Consider the following 20,402-nt stretch of genomic DNA (forward strand, 5'->3'; position numbering starts at 1 on the left):
TCTCCGGCCGGCCAGGCGGGTCAGTGTGCTTCAGTGCGACACGGCAGAAATCCTGAAGGACAATAGAGAAAGCCTCGTGAGAGATACGGCGTGCACACACGTGACCGTTTGTGTCTTTAAGGATATTGTTAAAGCCTCTCAGGGTAAGAATAGCCTTCCTTCCTGAGGGTCTGGGATTCTCACAATGGCGCAAGAGACAATTTCTCAGAAAACAGTCCAACACCCCTACGAACCACTCTCCGCTTTACCCAAGTGCAGGAGTTCACCATCAGTACTGGGAAGGTTAGGAGAATGAACATTTTTTTTAAAAGCCATATTGAACTCTTCCTGGAGTTTCTTCAAGGGGTTACATCTTCGTAGATCGGTCTCATCGAGAGCGGCTCGCACAACCAGACGTCGTTCGGTGCGACGACGGACATTGAGGAGGAGTCGGCTTTCGCGTGTCCTTTAACCGAGTCCACGGGGAATCTGCTAAAAATGGCACAAAATGGACATAAAACACAGGATTGTTCTACTTCCAAGCTCTTCCTTCATACTACACTGGATTTCCTACTATATGAAATCTCTCAACATTACACCAAAGGCCTGGAAAGCGCTGTAGCTGACATGCTAGTTTTCAGTGCTGGAACAACAAAGGCTCGTCCAAAAATAAAGCCTGAAGCGGTTCTGTAAGCAGGTTTCTCAAAGCACATGCAGAAGGCTAGAAAGGTTCTTTCTTCATGCGCAGGCACATAAATAAAAACTGGCTGTGAAAAATGGATGGTTTCAGGACGGGAGTGTGAATTATTAAAGCAGTGTGAAATAATTCATGTTTTATTCCCATCTGTGCGAGTAGCGCTCGTAGAGTACGACGCGCCGAGGGACCTCGTGGCACGTCGGGCCACACACGGCGAGTACTCGGCTGCCTGATGGATCGGAGGAATTATTTTCATCAAATAAACGTTTGCCGGTACAGTCCGTCGGCGAGATGCGAGCAGAAGATGAGAAGAAAAAGATGTTGATTTTCGGTTTAAATGACGTTCGAGCAGAAGCTTGGAACGGAAAAGTCAGCAAGTGATCCTATCTGACATTTGAAATCGTGGAGGGGAAAAAAAATAAATAAATAAAAGTGCAAAAATGCTAAAACGTGTGTCGGCCTGGCCAAACTAAACTCAAAATCGTTTATTAGGGCTGGGCAATATGACGATCGCCATCCGTCCATCCACTTTCTGTACCGCTTATCCTACACAAGGTCACGGGGAGCCCGGAGCCTATCCCAGGGAACTCGGGGCACAAGGCAGGGGACACCCTGGACGGGGTGCCAACCCATCACAGGGCACGATCTCACACACATTCACACACCACGGGTAATTTAGAGATGCCGTTCGGTCACAGAGCATGGCATTGGACTGGGGGAGGAAACCCTCGAAGCACAGGGAGAACATGCAAGCCACCGTGCTCCCAATATGACAATATAATATTCATACCGTCATAAATGATGTCACAAATCTCCTTTCTGAGATATTACAGGTATCGTCGGTAGATTTTAGAACAATTACTGACTCTGATCAGATACCCTCTTGGTATATACACCGATGCCAACCCCTTAGTGTTCCAACATATGGCCAACTCCAATCAGCGCTTTGGTCCTTGATAATGCAGGCATTTAATAGTGCTGGGTAATAAATAAATAAATAAATAAATGAACGATTCTCCTTCTCCGTGAAATCCCCGAATCGATTCTTAACGCGCGTGCTTTACTCGAGAGGACGTGAATATCACCTGCAGTCGCCTCTCGTCCTGAACACGTCGCCGTCGTTCGTGTTTTGAAAACAATTTTATTTCTTAAAAACACGTTTCACGTCGTTAATGAATTTCACCGTTGCGAGGTTTTTTTTTTGTTTGTATTTATTTTTTTACAGTAATGTACAGTGTGTGTGCACTGCATGCACATATTGATGATTTTATTGTGACAAATTTCTTGTTACTCAAAGTAAAAGTAAAAAGCGGTTCGACGTAACTGTGCGCGCCCTAGTGTTAAAGTAAACGTGTGTTTCGGTAATATCGCTAAGTAGAAGGGTTTCAGTTACCGGCGTTTATATTCAAACATGGATTCCATGTGTGCAAAACTGGCATTTTAAATGAATTATTGAGAACTGACCGATACTGAATCGAATCGGAACCATATGAATAAGAAGTGAATCGCCAAATTGGTCACGATACCCAGCCTCGGCTTATGACATCCAAATGATCGACAAAACGGGTACCAATAATATCGTAGCTGATGTCCGTCCTAGGTGTTAGAATTTATACGATCAGGAATCCTCTCGTGTCTGGTTCGCTCGTTTGGGAAGGGGTGTTAAGGCCCCCCGTGTGTGTTTCGTGTGTTTAGGTGTGGATTCTCTCTGTGATTAGTGCATTCCCGGTCTAATCCCGTATTCCACACCTGTGGATCCATGAGTACTAACAGAGTCAGCAGTTTGGACTCATCAGCCTCATGCTCGCGTGTTTGTGCTACTAGTGACATGTGATTCTGGTACATTGCCTCAGGCTTGTTTGTGTATGTGGAGATCCGCCCGTGCCCTTTGGTTTTGACGGAGTATACGTCCTGTCGTCAAATTATTGTTGCTTGTAAACATTTTGTCTTACCCAAGTCACCGAGCGTTGAGTTTGGCTGCCATTTTAGTTCGGTGTGGGAATTTTCTCTGTATTTTGTCAGTCAGGGAGAAAAGAAGAGCTAATGGACATTTGTTTAATCACAATGTTTTTGTATAGGCAAGACAGCTTCCTTTTGCACAGTTAGTTTGGACGACTGGTTGTTATCTCGGCCTGGGCTGACCCGAAGCAAAACTGCTTTTGAAAATTGTCCGCAAAACCAACAGAAATCGGTGCGTTAAAAGAAATCCAGAGTTCCGGTTTCGGACACCATGATCCAACCGCATCCTTGACTTCACGTGGAAAAGGTACGGACGTTAACGGAACACCCGGCGTCCTCCCGTGCGTCTGCATAACCTCGCTCCCGTCTCTTTCTTTCCGCCCGTCGTCTCTGGCGAATACCTAAACCATGACGTAACGCTGGAAACTAAAACTCCAAACTCCACATGCTTTTCTTCGCTCCCCTTCATGTATTCATGCCGTTCGATCGATGACAAAGTATTACATCACGTGCGTCTTTGATTTTAGAAAACAAAAAAGGTGGCGAGACGGGTAGAAATGTCAGGAATTCACCTTCACCTGCGGTCGAGAAGCAAAACATCAACAAGGAGTGCATTTGCATGTTTAAAAAAAAAAAAAAATGATCTGATACACTGCAAAAATCTGATCTGGGAATTAATTTTATATTATATTATATTATATTATATTATTTTATCTACTTTTATAATAAAAGTAGCTTATAATAAGAATGTGCATTTCAAACACAACTGCTATCGGTCAGTTTCAAAGCATGATTTGCATAATATTCTAGTACTCGGTGTTTCATTTTCAAATAATGACGAACAGTGGTCTAAACACAAAATAATAACGGCACGGTTTGACTGCATGATATGCTAGGGCTGCACGATTATGGCCAACATGATCAGAACGATTATTTCGATCGATATCGAGGTCACGGTTATTCATTGATTTCATTGACGAGGTATTTTTAGTGCACTTTCACATTGAAATAAACAGCCCGCTGCTTTCACCTCCATGTTGTGCTACATTCCTGCTAACGTACAAATCGTTGCATCAAATTAGACTGGTCCTTAAAGTGCATCGTCTCCGATCCATAAAATTGTACCCAAATTACAGGAGAAGTAAAAAAAATAAAAATGTCAAATCAACCGAATGAAGCTACGCATCAAATACAACAGTATGCGACTAAACGAAAACGACTCGGGCGTACGCAGAGAAGGCGATAACGGTGTTTACAGGAGGAGAGACGCAGACAAACCGCCCGATAGAGCGGTGCAGCGGCGACGCCATCGTATACCGGAACCCGGAAACGAGATAGCGTTTGAGGCGATTGGCTGTAAGTTTAGGAAGCGCTCGATTTGATCTGCAGCGGGGTTTTCTACGAGCGGAGGACGGACGTCGATATCGCGGTCGATCGTGTTGACGTAATCGTGGGCAGACAAAATCGTAATCGCGATCGACATTCGATTAATTGTGCAGCCCTATGAGATATTATCTGACTATTCCTCTCACTATTCTTCTTCATGCTGTCTCGGGGGGTTTTCCCTCGCCACTGTCGCCTCTGGATCTATACCTACATCCTGATTTCCGTAAAGCAGCTTTATTTGTGATACGATTCAGATGGATTTCTTTTAACCTCCTAACGACTTTAGTCAGATTTACGAATCCGCGGTATGCCGTTTACGACATGTAATGATGGGATAATTAGCATGCATGTTAACACACTCCATTTCCTTTTCATGATACAGCACCGAACTAAAAAAATCCTAAAATCTACAGACTAAATCGTAACATATTGTTTCAGACATTGGACATTTTCAACGATTGGTTTAACAAAGAATCTTCCAGTGCGCATCACGCTGATGACATGCAGTACACTGATACTGACAGTCTTCGTCAGCACTCATTACGCAGTCCCTGCAGGATTTTGCGATATTGCGACCGCAATGAAGGAAATGAAGGAAAATTCATTTCTAAATGGTTATCAAGTTTGCTGAGGACACTGTTGTGTTGGGCCTGATCGCCGATAACGACTACCGAGAAGGCCCATTTAGAGAAGATTAAGAGCCTGGAGAATTATCTCCTCCTGAACGTCAGCACGACAAAGGAGCTGGTCGTGGACTTCAGCACAAAGCAGGAGAGGCGCCAGCATCCACTCGAGATCGACTGGACCCCAGTGGAGCGTGTGGACAGTTTCCGCTATCTCGGTGTCGACATCACGCAGGACCTGACGTAGTCCCGTCGCATCAACACCCTGGTGAAGAAGGTCCGTCAGCGACTAGTCCACCTCAGGCGCTTGAAAGATTTTAAACTTCCCCTAAGGTGCTCAGGAACTTTTACACCTGCACCGTTGAGAGGATCCTGATGGGAACCATTACAGCCCGGTTTGAGAACAGCGCCATGCTGGACAGATGAGCTCTCCAGAGTGGGGTGCGGACAGATGAGCAAAATCAAGCATTTTTGGCGGCAAAAAAAAATAACTCCTGTACAGAAATGCTGTACAGACTGCTTACATCACGTCATGCTTAGCGTTTGTGAGTGTGAGTGAGAGAAAGCCAGCAAGCAAGGCACAGAGGTTCTCAAAGACCAACAGCTGAGCTCAGATTCACATGAATGCATATGCTCAAACACACACACACACACACACACACACACACACACAAACATAAACACAGAGATGGCAGACACTGCCTGCCAGTTAAACACTGACTACGTTTACATGGACAGCAGTAATCTAATTATGGACCTTATTCTGAATAAGACAATATTCTGATTAAGGTGTTTACATGAGTCGCTTTTAGAATATTCCTTTCATGATCCTGTTTTACATGTTCTAGAACAAACTTCGATTAACGGCACACGTCATTACATCCCCGCGCCACGCCGTCCGACGTTCCCTCCAGAATTTCACGTATCGACACACAGTTCATCTTCGTTATGGTACCGTATACAGTTTTGGGTGGTTCATTTTTAATTTTATGAAAGCTTCAAGTGCAGTGAATTATTAGTCGTGCTGTACGTGCGAATAGACGACCGCTTGAAGCCGTGGGCTGCGTCCCAAACCGCGTACTTACCGTCTATATAGTAGCTGAGATACATGTATATCCCCTACTATATAGTAGCTGAGATATGTGTACTTACTTACTATATAGTAGCTGAGATACTTGTATATCTCCCACTATATAGTAGCTGAGATATGTGTACTTAATTACTATATAGTAGCTGAGATATGTGTACTTACTTACTATATAGTAGCTGAGATACTTGTATATCTCCCACTATATAGTAGCTGAGATATGTGTACTTAATTACTATATAGTAGCTGAGATATGTGTACTTAATTACTATATAGTAGCTGAGATATGTGTACTTACTTACTATATAGTAGCTGAGATATGTGTATTTAATTACTATATAGTAGCTGAGATATGTGTACTTAATTACTATATAGTAGCTGAGATATGTGTACTTACTTACTATATAGTAGCTGAGATACATGTATATCTCCCACTATATAGTAGCTGAGATATGTGTACTTAATTACTATATAGTAGCTGAGATATGAGTACTTACTTACTATATAGTAGCTGAGATATGTGTATTTAATTACTATATAGTAGCTGAGATATGTGTACTTACTTACTATATAGTAGCTGAGATACATGTATACTGTAGGAGGTAAGTATGCGGTTTGGGACGCAGCCGTGCTCTCTTGTTTGCCGTCAAACGGTTGAGCGCTGCCGTGTGTGTGTACGTGTCCTGTCGCACAATGCGGTGAAAACTCACACGACGTCAATAGTGTGATTAAGGTGTGTACGTGTCTGTAATGCGATAATCCATAATGCGACTAAAACTGGAATACTCCACACGTCTTAATTCCATTTGTGTTTACTTCGAGTATGACTTTAATCAGATTAAGGTCATCGATAATCTCTGTTTACATGCTAGTTTCTTAATCAGAGTATCGTCTTAATCGGGTTCATATGGGATTATTGTCGCCCATGTAAATGTACTGAATGTCACTCGCAGAATTAAGCCACAAACATGACCTGCTGCCTCTGAGATGTTCCACATGCACCAAACATCACATATTTATTCATTCCTATTGAATCTGAAGCCTATATTCAATAACACTGGATGCAAGGACACTAAGAGTTTCGCCTGGACAGAACAACAAACCCTCGTCACTCAATGTCTGGGCATCGCACACACTTTTACCAATTGTACCTGGAGGGATGTTTTAGGAGGAGGGAGGAAACCGGAGTACTCGAGGAAACCCAGAAAAACACAAGGAGACCATGTCAAACTGAGCACAGGTGGAGCACATTAACCAACTCGCTAACGTCTAGTGAAGTATTCTACGTCTCAGCAAAAAGGAAACCGCAGAGTTTCAAAGCAATACTTGAACAAACAGCACAGGCTTTCCAAAAAAGTAAATATTTCTCCAGGACATCAAATCCTGCAATGACCATCTGCAGACATTTCGTGCGAGTCTGAGCGCGTGCTAGTTGCTAAAGCATATGGATGAGACACAGCTGGGATAAGAATTCTCGAAAACTATTTCTCAGTAAGGACATGCTGAGAGCGCCACGGTTTCGGTAACCGAACCACGGGTTATTTTCCCACATTTTCAATCAGATGCTGGCCTAAACGGGAACTAGAGTTTGGAGTTTTGGTTCATTTTCAATCAATGCAAGAAACACCTGCAAGCATCACAACACTAACAACAACAACAACAAAGGAACAACTGCTTTATTCATTTCAGCTTGCAATACACCATCATTAAATCAACATGGAAGTTCTTGGATCAACTCGGTTCAACACCAAGGCTCAGACTATCCAAATTATTCTACATTGTTTCTTCAAAACAAAAAAAATATCCAAACGTCTAAAATGTTCTTAACAATTATGGCTCGTCCAAGTGTTTGGTATCGCATATTGTGTTGGTGGTAGGCGTAGCCAATCAGCAACGAACAGGGTTAAAGTGCACCTACTATGGTTTTTCAAATATTCCCTTTCATGTAGTGTGTTAAAGAGCTGTTTGTGAACGTAAAAACATCTGCAAAGTTTCAAAAATCAAAGCGCACGACAAACGGAGTTATTGACTCCCAAAAGAAGGAATCGATTCTGAACAGCTGAATCGAGTCGTTAGTGATTCCAGACCTTACTTCCTGTACTAACCTACGTAGGTTTGTAACAAAAAGCCCCGCCTCTGATTTTCATCGGGTGCTCGCTGACAGCGGTAGACCAATCATGACAGACTGGGACGTCTGACCAATCGGAGCAGAGTATGCTCTCTGAAAGGAGGAGTTTAGAACGAATCCTTTAGGACGGATCATTATCATTAAACGAGTCGCTTGCGACACTGAGGGGAAAAAAAAGTACTGCTGCAGTTTAAATTACGAGCACGTTAAAGTGTTTTTTGACCTCGGATGAATGTAAATCTATCGTATGAGACCTAAAACAAAATTAGGCACGTTTCAAAACCATAATAGGTGCGCTTTAATGAACAAGCGCTATTCTGTCTCCTCCAATCGTGAGCAGGTATCAAAAAACCCATGCACGTATTGGTTATACCGGGATACTGGCTGACGGAAAAAGTTGGTCACAGTTAGTTTACCTCCATATGTAATCCAACGAAAAACTGGAGCTTATGCTTTAATGATGAACTTTTCTTTGCCATGTGTGAAACTGCATGTGGGAATAAAACCAAATGAATGCACAAATAATCCAGACACTCTGTGATTTTTTTGTTGTTGTGAGAAACGTAGGCTAAACGTGACCTTAAGATCCACTGCAGTGTTGCAATCGACACAGCTAACAACATTCTCCTGGACACACAAGGCCACGTAAATATACAAACTACAGGTCAAATCAACCGAAATGATGAGTAACCTTAAACTTCTTCAATCGAAATCTGAAGGAAAAAAAACCCATGTTATTTCACGTTCTGCCCGATGTCGTCCTTTAAACATTGTGCAAATCGAAAGTTATGAAAAAAGGTATTAAATGTATATCTGTGGGCTATGCTTTACATCGTGCAAAGGCTTTTTTAAAATATTAAACATTACATTTTGAAAACAATAAACATCTGATTGTCCACAAGCTTTAAAGCACAAGTTAAATCACTATATTAAAACACTAAAAAAAGAAAAACAAAAGCACAAACTAAGTGTTAAGAGGTTAAATGTTCTGCAGTAACACACACATTCTCTCATCTGAACACAGTAACATGTTCCTTTATTCTGTAAATGTACGACACTTCTTACATTTATATACAGTGACATGTTATAACTCCATTACAGTTACTGCTCTCATAAACAACACCGTTACTTTAGTTTCTAAATCTAGATAAATATCGCCTCAAACTACATATCTGATCAAAGTGAATATTTTAGTCAGCGTTATCGCGCTTCCTTTCTATCGCGCGCTGTTTGATTGACGCGTACGCGTGGACTCGCGCTCGTTCGGTGAAGATTAACGGAGACTCGCTCGCCGTCAGGACGAGACTTTATGTAAAATGGAAATACTGGTGTGAATTTCTAACATTCACAGATGAGGATATAAAGGTATGAATGTCATTTCTGTGCTGAAGAAAACACGTCTGGAACACGTTAAACACCACACGCATCTGTCGCAGGATCTGACACGACGAGCCACGTTAATTCACTTACGAGTCTGTTTGAAGCGCTTGATATAAAACGCTCACGTTTTGGACGACCCGGATCGTGCACTTTTCCCTCAGCAGCTCGCCCTGTGACCTCCGCTGGGTTTTATTCATAGAAATGAGTTTTTCACCGTTGTGAAGTGACGTCACTGACGGGGGTTATCCACAGTGACGTCACAGACCCGACCGATAATTAATCATACTCGTCGTCCATTATTTTAATTATAGATTAGTCGTTGCAGCCCTAATTTAAACCATTAGCAGTCTTGAATGCCGATGACTGGTTTAACAATTTAACACTGCAGTCGACGGTGCACAATATTACTGACATGAACCTACTGACCATGACTAAACATCATGAAATGTGTTAAACAATTATCAAAAGATATCAGCCATCCATCTATTTTCTGTACCGCTTATCCACACAGGACCTCGGGGAACCTGGAGCCCATCCCAGGGATAAGCGGGGGGACAGCCTGGACGGGGTGCCGACTCATCGCAGGGCACAAGGGAGAATCCCCAACGCTAGGGTCCAACACCACGTCCATACAGGATTTCACCGAGTTTTTTTTTTGCGGCTAAAAATGCTCGATTTTGCTGCGGCTTTTTTCAAAATTTGCAGAGTATTTTGTGCTTTTTTTTTTCCCCCCCTTCGGAAAACTACGCGGACTGTTGAAACTGCTGTTGCACGAAATTGTTTTGCCGTACTCATGTCTGACGCACGTGAATCGAAGAGAGCTTTGGCTGAATGCCTCTGCCCGAATCTGCGGAAAATCGACGGTTAAGTTTGAAAATTTCTAAGCTCCTCCGAATATTGCGGAGTTTGCTCGATTTTGCGTTCGTTTCTGCGATCGCTAAATCCTGGTGCTTTTATTCCTCTTACGCCACAACAATCGGAACCGATTGCAATTTTTAACTTATTAAAGAACGTCATACTTTTCCATCAGATCGCAGTTATAGCTCCTGTTATCGCTTATGTTATTACAGCTTTAACAGCTTCCCTCACCGGCGTCTCTTTCTCCCCCTCTCTATTAAAGCTAATAAAAACAAAACTTTTCTCTCACCAGTCATATAAGCATTCGCTAATTAAAGAAATCTCACTGAACATAGAAGAATAGTTGAATCGTTTTTAGTTTTGTCTTAATCGCTCAAAATGAAGAGCTACAAGACTGACGCCTGGCCTCTGACGTGAACGGAAAACACAGGCCACTTTCTGTGTGCGAGTCCCTACGTGGACACGGTAGTCCAAGACATGATCGACTTCCTCTGGTTACACGACAGAATGAGCAGGAATCAATCTGCCAAGTCCTGGATGTTTTCATGTCACTTAAATATTATTTATTAATCAGTAAAAGCGACGGACTGACGGTGGCTGAAGCAATTACAAGTCATTTCCACTGGCTGTGTTAGAGTAATGGGGTTCGTGCTGTTTCTGCCGTGCAGCTGCAGGGAAATCAGGACCACCAGAAGACAGGAGGTTCCACACAGCCGCACCCTGACAGCATGATCTCCGGCACGTTGCACTGCTGAGTGTGTGAACACAGCCACGCCCTTCCACTGAGGAACTGGACTGTCTATCATTCACATACGGGTTTGGTGTTTGTGTAAGGGGAGTTGTACATCTTTGTGTCCACAAGTTACAAACAAGAGCGTGGACCTCTGACCGTGTGTATGGTATATACATGCACCTGTCCATGTGTGTGTGTGTGTGTGTGTGTGTGTGTGTGTGTGTGTATACGAGAGCTGCAGTGCTGCAGTGGTGACCCCTCTCACTCGTTGACTCAGCAGTCGTTACACAGTCATTGTCCCGGACCGTGTGTTGCCTTTGGTGCAGGTTTGCCACAATGCGATCCGGCATTCTGTCAGATTAGACGCCACAATTGTGTAAAGGCTCAACTCACAAAAAAACAAAACAAAAACAACAAGAACAAGTGTAGGCTCAACTCACAAAAGCTACATCACGCTTTGCTTCGTGGCTAACATGAGACTTCAGATCAAGTCACACAAAAAAAACATCACAATTACTGCTAGCCCACTGCGAGGTCTTCTATGATAATCTAAACCGATGTTATTTTAAACAAACATCGCTACAATAAACTTCTCCAAGCTTTATCCTCTTTGAGAAATCCAACTTATATCAACATGCAAATCAGAAAACACGCATTTTACCTTGTAAACAGATGTTTAAAAAAAATATATTATATATATATATATATATATATATATATATATATATATATATATATATATATATATATATATATATATATATATATTAAAAAAAAGGGCACATTTTCATCCTGCAACCTGATTGGCTCTTCTCGTTTATGATGAAATAATAATGTACTCAATACAAACAGTCTGTGACTACTTCTTCCTGTTGATGCCACACCACATCTTTCTACTCGCCGCTCAATTCCAGTAAAATAAACTATAATCAAGCCGAACTGAACACGTTTTTGCAAAAGTTAACAGATTATTCAAAAAGTTCAAAGTTATGCAGTTTGCCATTTTGTATCGCATTTTTTTTTTTTAATCAAAGCTTAAAATTTCATTACGAAGTAATCAATAGCTGTCCGCTTGCCTAGCTAGTGCCTAACCTGCTACCTAGCTAATGTTAGAAAGTAACCTCACAAGCATCATATGATTTATATTTCGCAATAATAATAATAATTTTTTTTTAAAAATCCACAAAAATGATCAATAGAGGCAAATTAAAAATTTTCGAACTCCGATGACGTCTCCCCTCTCCTGATTAGCAACGATGCGAACGCAATCATTCGCGTTAAAGCCACCACGCCGTGCCACACGGTTCGAGCAGAGCGCTCAAATTAAATAATCATTTTTAAAAAAAACATACGCTGCAACTTAAGATTTTCAGTGCAGTACAAAAACTTTTCCACGGTAACTATTTTGTGCATTTAAATGAATTCTCCTGACAATACCTAATGATAAAAGCTGAATCGGATTTTCAGCAGACATTCTGTTATTACTACTACGAGCTCTTTTGTTGCTGCATTCCTGCTCATTCTCTGATTCCAGGCCTGGTTTTAACATTACGTCATTGCACTTGAACCAGATTTTCTTCATTTACCTCATTTAATCATTTTACAAAAGGAGTCCAACTTTTTCACAACACTCCAAACCTTTGGGCAGCCTCCAGCGTATCTCCTTACACGGGTGAGAAAGTGATAGACTGACGGGTTGGTTATTTATTCAGTTAAGGTCTTATAGTATGACATTCCTGAAACGCCCAGTTTGTGGAATCATTTGTTTACAGAAGATCCTTCTGCACATGTGAAAGACATTACCGCCTAACGTTACAAGACTCGGTGTACCTCTCGCTCACTATGTGAGGATATGCACTGCCTCAGAGGCCATCCTTCCCTCCTGAACAAAGGGGGCCTTTATGCCCAGTGCCCAAAAGTGCCACCGTGGGAAACGGGGCTGTTTTTCTGCTGTCTCCGTCTTTATTTAGGCCGGATCCCAAATGACTCCCTACTCTCTGTATCACTGTATTACATGGGGGAAGGAATAATGGCTTCTGCATCACCTGGGTCAGTGTTTTCCATTCTACTTGCCCTGGGGCAGGCTGCCCTAGGTAGTGCACAACAAGAAGGCATTTGGGATTCTGCCTAACCCGTCAAGGGCAACACAGGCTAGGTGCTAAGGTGATCCAGAGATTAAGGTGGAGACAAATGGTCGAGGCTGATGCGCCAATGCATGTGCAAGGAGTCGCAATTAGCGCGCGCGTGTCAGCTTTTCAAGTGCACACACAGCATGTACATGCAACATCCGCAGAGCTTGAATGACATGAAGATGCGCAGTTATTTTTAGGAACATGCAAAGTCATCAAGGTTGCCTCAATGTGCAATCGGCTCATGCTTCGGATCGATTCATAGAGCTAAACACACACGTAACGCATGATCCCGCGCGCCCCTCCCGCATTCCACCAGATTACACCATCTTGGCTGCATCCCAATTTGCTCCTTTATAGTAGACTGCATAAGGAACAGAAGCTATTTCACAGCGCATGTTGCGGTTAACTTCTACACTGAGTAATCAATCACAGATTTGGGATTCGGCCTGTGCGTCCTGAAGGACAGTCGCGTTTGTCTCGTGCACCGAAACTGTCAACGACCTGCAACTCAAAAACAACAACCACCTTCAGAGGTCCAAGTTAATCCGAACACGCAAGTAGACATAAGTGCATTCTGCGCTCGTGCATCAGAGATGCAAAAGATGCACGGTCTTTAAAAAGAGCTACATCATAAAGGTAAAAGAAACGGCTAGTTACAGCTACGCGTCTCCACCCTCCCGTACAGAAACGGCTGATATGACATGCGTTTAGCTGGATTTCGAGTCTTTTCTCCTACCTCCTTGCGGTTTCACCAGAGATGATGAAGATGACGGCGGTAATGAGGCACGCGGACTTTTTGCTGCATTGACTCAGCGCTCTCCAGCACTGTACCACGTGACTCCGCGCTGCGCCGTTCAGGGATGGCCATCACGAGTCACTTTTACAGATTCGATTCTTTCGAACAAACCCGTCGAAAAGATTCAAACTGAGACTTCGAACCGTTTGATTCTTCTGGTGTGAATCATCCAAAAAAAAAAGTATTAATTAAGCAGGCCAGGTACAGAAGTTTATACCTTATGATGTTTTACTCTAGAGAAAAAGTAGTAAGCCTGTACTAATATATACATATCTCTCCCCTGAGATGTAGTAGCCTATATCTATTTACAGGTCCAAATCTAGTCTAATTGCCACTTGTGCGTTATAAACAAATATAGTAGTCAAGTTTTCGACCTAAAAGTTATGCTTAAAAAGGTCATTACAAACGTGAGAATCAAAAATACTTTTCAAACCGAATTCCTGAGCTTTACACTTTCAATCTCAGTAGTTCATCTTGGGTAATTGTGTCTCAATAAAACCTTTTTTTTTTTTTAGTTGTCACTGAGGCATATCAAGCCATGCATATTGATATGATTAAACTATTTTACAATAGTCAAAGTGTTAGTAAACACAACAAAGACTTTACAACTACTTTACATTTGAGACTCTACAAGTAGGAAAAAGTCAATCCAAAAACCAACTTAAAATGTAGCATAAATGTCCTTTTCATTCTGGTCAAGCATAACAGCATGGAAAATGTAAATAAATAAAAAACTTTAAAAAAAAAAAAAAAAAAAAAGAGTCAAATAAAAGAAGCAGAAAACAACCCACAACACGGCTGACTAAAGATTCGATTCGGACGACTCGCTTTAATAATGAGTAACTTAAAAAGAATCGAGCAGCTCACGAGTCGCCCATCACTAGCACGGTTGTAGCTTTGCAGCTGAAAACCCCATCAAATGTTTTGTCCTTCTTTTAAAGGAACCAGACTTAAAGCCTGTGCTAAACCAGGTAGCCAGGTTCAATTATCTGCTTCAAACCCAAACTAACTTTAATAAAAATAAATGTCATGTACCATATCCGCAGCTGTGTGCATAACTGAGCATGAAGATTGCTTCAGAAAGTCCACAGAGCTGCAGCTAGGGAGAAGGAAGTGTAAAACTGCAACTTCATTTCCGCCCACATTGGTCGTGTTAAACATCTGTGTCCTCTCTAGGAGACACAGCCTGCTGAGATTCACACTGTAACACCAACACAACTACTATAAAACACCACACACACACACACTTAAAGCGAAGTGCTGGAGATCAAAACACACTCAGTTCCAAACCACAAACTACTACAGGAACTGAGTAGTAATCCTAACCCGAGTCTACGTGCGGTTTGGGACGTAGCCCTCATCCTGCACTTCTCACAGTAGACTGCGATTATGAGTTGCATCCCAGAAGAACTAACAAACCGTAACCACAGGAGCGTTTACAAGCGTGTAACTGTTTTCTTACCTGTTATACTGTCATCCATAGATATTTCCTGGTCAGCCATTGTATCCACCTTATCCGTGTAGGAGTATTTTATCCTTTAAAAATCATGTAAACAACACCGGAGCCCACTTTTCATGGAGTGTTTGAAAGAAAAGGCCTGCTTGAACTTTTTGCACGCGCCACGGGGTTTTTTCCCAGAGCATTCAAAATGGTTCTGGAGAGAAACCTTGTTTTTGTCGACTTTTTCCTCTCTCTCTTTTTTTTGCCCTCGATGTGACACCTTGGAGAAAGGAAGTCTGCACTAGCCGTGACTTTCCGTTTTTTTGGCTCGCGGTCCCGCCCCTCACGCGACCCTCCTGGTGCTTCATTGACCTAATGAGAGTGTTTAATCTGCGCAAATCGAGCGCAGCCACACTGGACAAGGCTACATGACATTATAGAGGCAGGACACAGCATACTTAGTAGATATCTTAAAAACTACACACACACACACTGAAATGATCAAAGTTAGGCTAGTGTACCTCTTGCCAGTTTTCATGATTATACTGTATGCGATTTGATAGTGTTGCGTGCAAAAGTTTGCACACCCTTAGGTAGAGGTGCATCTCAAAAAATGAGAATATCGTGGAAAAGTTATTCCCCCCCATAATTTAATTAAAAAAATTGAACTTTCATATATTCTAGATTCGTTACACATAAAGTGAAATATCTCAAGCCTTTTTTTTTGCTTTTAATCTCGATGATTACGGCTTACGGCTCGTGGAAATCAAAACTCCAGTATCTCAAAATATTAGTATGAAGAATTTATAATACAGAAATGTCGACCTTCTGAAAAGTATTTGGTTCGGGGCTTTAATCCTTTTGTATGAATTACTGCATCAGTGTGGCGTGGCATGGAGGCGATCAGCGTGTGGCACTGCCGAGGTGTTCTGGAAGTCCAGGTCGCTTTGATAACGGTCTTCAGCTCGTCTGTATTATTGGGTCTGGTGTCTCTCGTAGATTCTCTATGGGGTTTGGGTCAGGCGAGTCGGCTGGACGATCAAGCGCGGTAATACCACGGTCAGAAAACCAGTTACTAGAAGTTTTGGCACTGTGGGCAGGTGCCAAGTCCTGCTGGAAAAGGAAATCTGCATCTCCATAAAGCTCATCAACAGATGGAAGCATGACGTGCTCTAAAATCTCCTGGTAGACGCTGCATCGACTCTCGACTTGAGAAAACACACTGGACCAACACCAGCAGATGACACAGCAACCCAAATCATCACTGACTGGAAACGTCACACTGGACTTCAAGCAGCTTGGATTCTGTTCCTCTCCACTCTTCCTCCAGACTCTGGGACCTTGATTTCCAAATGAAATGCAACATCTACTTTGATCTTCCCCGTGATTGTAGTTGTGTACTGAACCAGACTGAGAGATTAAAGCCTGAGGAAACCTTTGCAGTTTTTTGAGTTAATTCGCTGATTAGAGCTCTTCTCAGGTCGATATTTCTGTATTATAAATTATTTTCCAGGATATTCTAATATTTTGATATGCACCTGTATTCCCTGCGAGACACAGGTTCTCAAGTCTGGTCCTGGAGAACCCCCTGTCCTGCACATGTTAGTGTTTTCCCTGCTCCCGATACAGCCTTCAACTCAGGAAGGGATGTTAATTAGCTGATCAGATGGAGCAGATGCTTTGGGGGAAAACATTCAAATGTGCAGGACCATGGTTTTGAAATGTAGCACGATAAAATTAAGAACAGCATTTGTGATTCAAGTAAATGATCTTTATATAAACACGGTTTCTACCTTATATACAGTAACATTCCATTACATTAGGGTTATAGTTTACACCTGGGATGCCATCTGTGTCCCAATGATATTGTAGGGTGTCCTAGCGGACACAGTGGTTTAGTGGTTAGCATATTTGCCAGGGGGTTGGGGGTTCAAATCTCGCCTCCTCCTTGTGCTTCATTCAACCTGTTTGTATTTCTATAACCTCCAGGTATGCGCGTTTCCTCCCCCAGTCCAAAGACATGCGCTGTAGGCTGACTGGCATTTCCAAATTGTCCATAGTGTGTAAATTTGTGTGCACGTTTGTGTCCTGCAATGGGATGGCACCCCATCCAGGATGTCCCCCACCCTGTGCCTCAAGTTCCCTGAGATAGTCTCCAGGCTCGCCTGTGACCCTGTGTAGGATAAGAGTTATGGATCCATCCAAAACGTGTCCTTCGCAACAAACTGTGTGCATGCTGCAGGAACCTTAACAAAACCTATAAAATCCAGAGCACTTACAAAACAAAATTTTGCCTTCTCCAGTGCACTGTGCCTACACTTTACCTTGAAATCTAACCATTAAAATACGTCAATCATATAAGTTATGCATTTAACATCTCTCGCTTGGAACAGACTTTTTTCCACGAGTTACCCATTATGTACATTTTAATTCACTCAACCCTGTTGCATCATGGGAAGAAGTAGTTCTCTCATTCTTTTTATCCCCCTTCATTTTCAACCATGTTCCTGACTGACAAGATTACTCTGAAAGTACGACCTTGTTACCAAAATTGTAAATTAAACACCCTCAATGCTAACACTCTTAAATGAGTCAAATATAAGAGTAATCTATAATTTGGAATAACCCTTCAAATGGCTGGCGTGAGCGTTCTCCAGTCAAGGTCTTCAGCATATCCATTGATTTCATTTAGTTCATTTGTCTAGATGGCAATACTTGAACCAGCTGCTATAAGTACTTCAGGCACCGAGCGTGATCTCAAACACAAGCAGTAATTTAATGTTTCAAAATAATTGCGAAGGCTGAAAGGCAATGATTTGTTTCCGTGTCACAGGCGATGCAACCTAGAAATGTGAGACCGCTCTATGAATTACTAGAACATCCTATATGATATAAAATGTTGTTCGTGGTTACGAATACGAACTCACTTTCCGTTCATTACTTTATAACGTATATCATCCAGCACAATTTCAAATCTATTTTAAAATACCAAAAAATGATTTATCTCATTTATTGGTTTAAATTAGACGACAAGGGCGAGTCAGTGTTGGCAACCACAGCTGTATATAAAGTCTCTCGTTTGTTTTTATTTACAATTCCAGGCCATGTTTCATTGATATGGCTACACTGATCACCTTAATAATCCATACAGCTGACCAACCTTTCCGTTCTAAGCCATAATTACTGTAAAAGCCTGAAAAACTAACTCAACATGGATATCTAGAGATGATACAAATAAAGTTTTTTTTATAGATTATGCTCTTGCTTAGAAAGACAGTAGACACCAGTATGATAAACTACGATTAACTACAGAGGCTACTGGTCATCGTGTATGGGAGATGATGAGACTTACCGGTCATGTCCAGAGAAGATGTGCCACTATAAGTCAGCTTTTTACTCCATCTAGTGGTCACTTCCAACCTGACCTTGTAAGACCTTTCAGTTAGCACACAGAGGTCCAGCTTGATACATTCAGCCAGAATATGGGATGCGATTCATCTTATAGTATCCTGTCCACATTGCTAATGTGTCCCACAACATGCACAACACAACTGAAGTTGAATACTCGGCTAAGTAGTAAAACTGCATGATAAATTGTTCTCCCGTGTCACGTCACCACATCTGAGCTTCCCCTTTCAGCTTCGAGCATGATTGAACATTATCTGACTAAAAATGATCAAATTATAAAAAAATGAACTAAATAAATCAGCAGTTTGCTGCTGTATTAACTCGTCACTAAGGAGGCTTGACAGTATTCTTTAGACCCTGATTTGTTTGTACTCGTGTGAGGATGTGGTTTTCACTGATTCCATGATGTCAATGCCATTTAGTCCTTGTAAATCTTAAAGATGAACCCCTACAGATCCAGGGCTCCAGGTTTGACCCTGGAACGTAGCATGTTATAAATAATGCGTGTACAGACTGGCTAAACTGTCTGTAGCTGTGAATGAGTGTGTGTTAATGCATGTGTGCATGGTGCCCAGAGATGGACTGGCAATTTATTGCATCCACAGTGTATTCCGGCGAGGTTTTGAGGAGTCCAATCACCCCAAAGAATGTACTATACACACAGAAGACCAGGTGATGTTTTTCCAATCTTCAACTGTCCAGTTGTGGTGCGTCTGTGCACACTGTAGCCTCAGAGTCCTGTCCTCGGCGGACAGGAGTAGAACCAGATGTGGTCTTGAGCCGATCCGCCTCAAGGTTCAACATGTTGTGCTTTCTGAGATGCTTTTCTGCTCACCACGGTTGTCAAGAGTGGTTATTTGAGTTGCCTGTCGGCTTAAACCAGTTTGATCATTCTACTCTGACCATCTCTCATTAACAAGGTGGCACTGCTACCACATGATTGGCTGATTGGATAATTGCCTGAATGAGCAGCTATACTGCTGGTTATATGTTTCACCTCACACAGGGAAGACCGAGGATGACCAACACGTGACACCCTTAGTATTACTGAAAAATATGTATGTAATGTTATATGATGGGGGACACGGTGAGCATGTTTGCCTCGCACTTCCAGGGTTGGGTGTTCGATTCACGCTGCCACCATGGAGCTTGCATGTTCTCCTGTGCTTCAAGGGATTCCTCAGCTTACTCCGCTTTCCTCTCCCAGTCCAAAGACATGCATTGTATGCTGATTGGCATTTCCAAATTGTCTGTTGTGTGTGTGTGTGAGATTGTGCCCTGTGATGGGTTGGCACCCCGTCCAGGGTGTCTCCTACCTTGTGCCCTGAGTCCCCTGGGATAGGCTCCAGGCTCCCTGCGACCCTGTGTAGAATAAGCGGTACAGAAAATGGATGGATGGATGTGATCTCAGTACATGTATAGTGTAGCATTAAACTCATAACCGAGATCAAAGCTGTCTAAAAGTAACAGTTACTTTTTCAGTTCTGATGATTTTGTCGAAACTTGCACAGTTTTGGTGCTTGATGTTCCTGTGATATACTAACAAGTATATTTAAACTGACTAAATAAAACAAAGCTTTTGGTGTGTGATTGGTAAGAGCTACACAGTTAGAGAAAGGGACAAAGGGAGCTGGTGTAACTGGTGATAAGGACAAGTGGAACAAAATGTTCAGGCTCAATTGTAACTAAATCTGTAGATGTTTCTACAATACAAAACCCTGCAGAAAACCAAGAACAGTAAGCCAAAAGACTTCCATGACCCAGATGAGGAGGTCAGATGAGTTTAACAGCCATA

The 20,402-nt window shown here is 42.3% G+C and overlaps 1 protein-coding gene across 3 annotated transcripts in view; it reads right to left on the reverse strand.

The window, feature by feature from the left end:
* hspa12a (heat shock protein 12A) overlaps positions 1–15,491 on the reverse strand; it is a 60,618-nt gene extending 45,127 nt beyond the window's left edge. For 2 of the 3 annotated variants that reach the window (XM_053682946.1, XM_017476029.3), the window contains exon 1: positions 15,221–15,491. In XM_053682946.1, coding sequence (XP_053538921.1) covers positions 15,221–15,260 — 40 coding nt within the window. In that variant the 5' untranslated portion in view covers positions 15,261–15,491. Of the gene's footprint in view, positions 1–13,698; positions 13,892–15,220 lie in introns of those variants that run through there. The other variant, XM_047157842.2, reaches the window with a different exon arrangement.
* Positions 15,492–20,402: the final 4,911 nt, after the last annotated feature.

The sequence above is a fragment of the Ictalurus punctatus genome, chromosome 9 (assembly GCF_001660625.3).
Source record: "Ictalurus punctatus breed USDA103 chromosome 9, Coco_2.0, whole genome shotgun sequence".
Taxonomy (NCBI): Eukaryota; Metazoa; Chordata; class Actinopteri; order Siluriformes; family Ictaluridae; genus Ictalurus; species Ictalurus punctatus.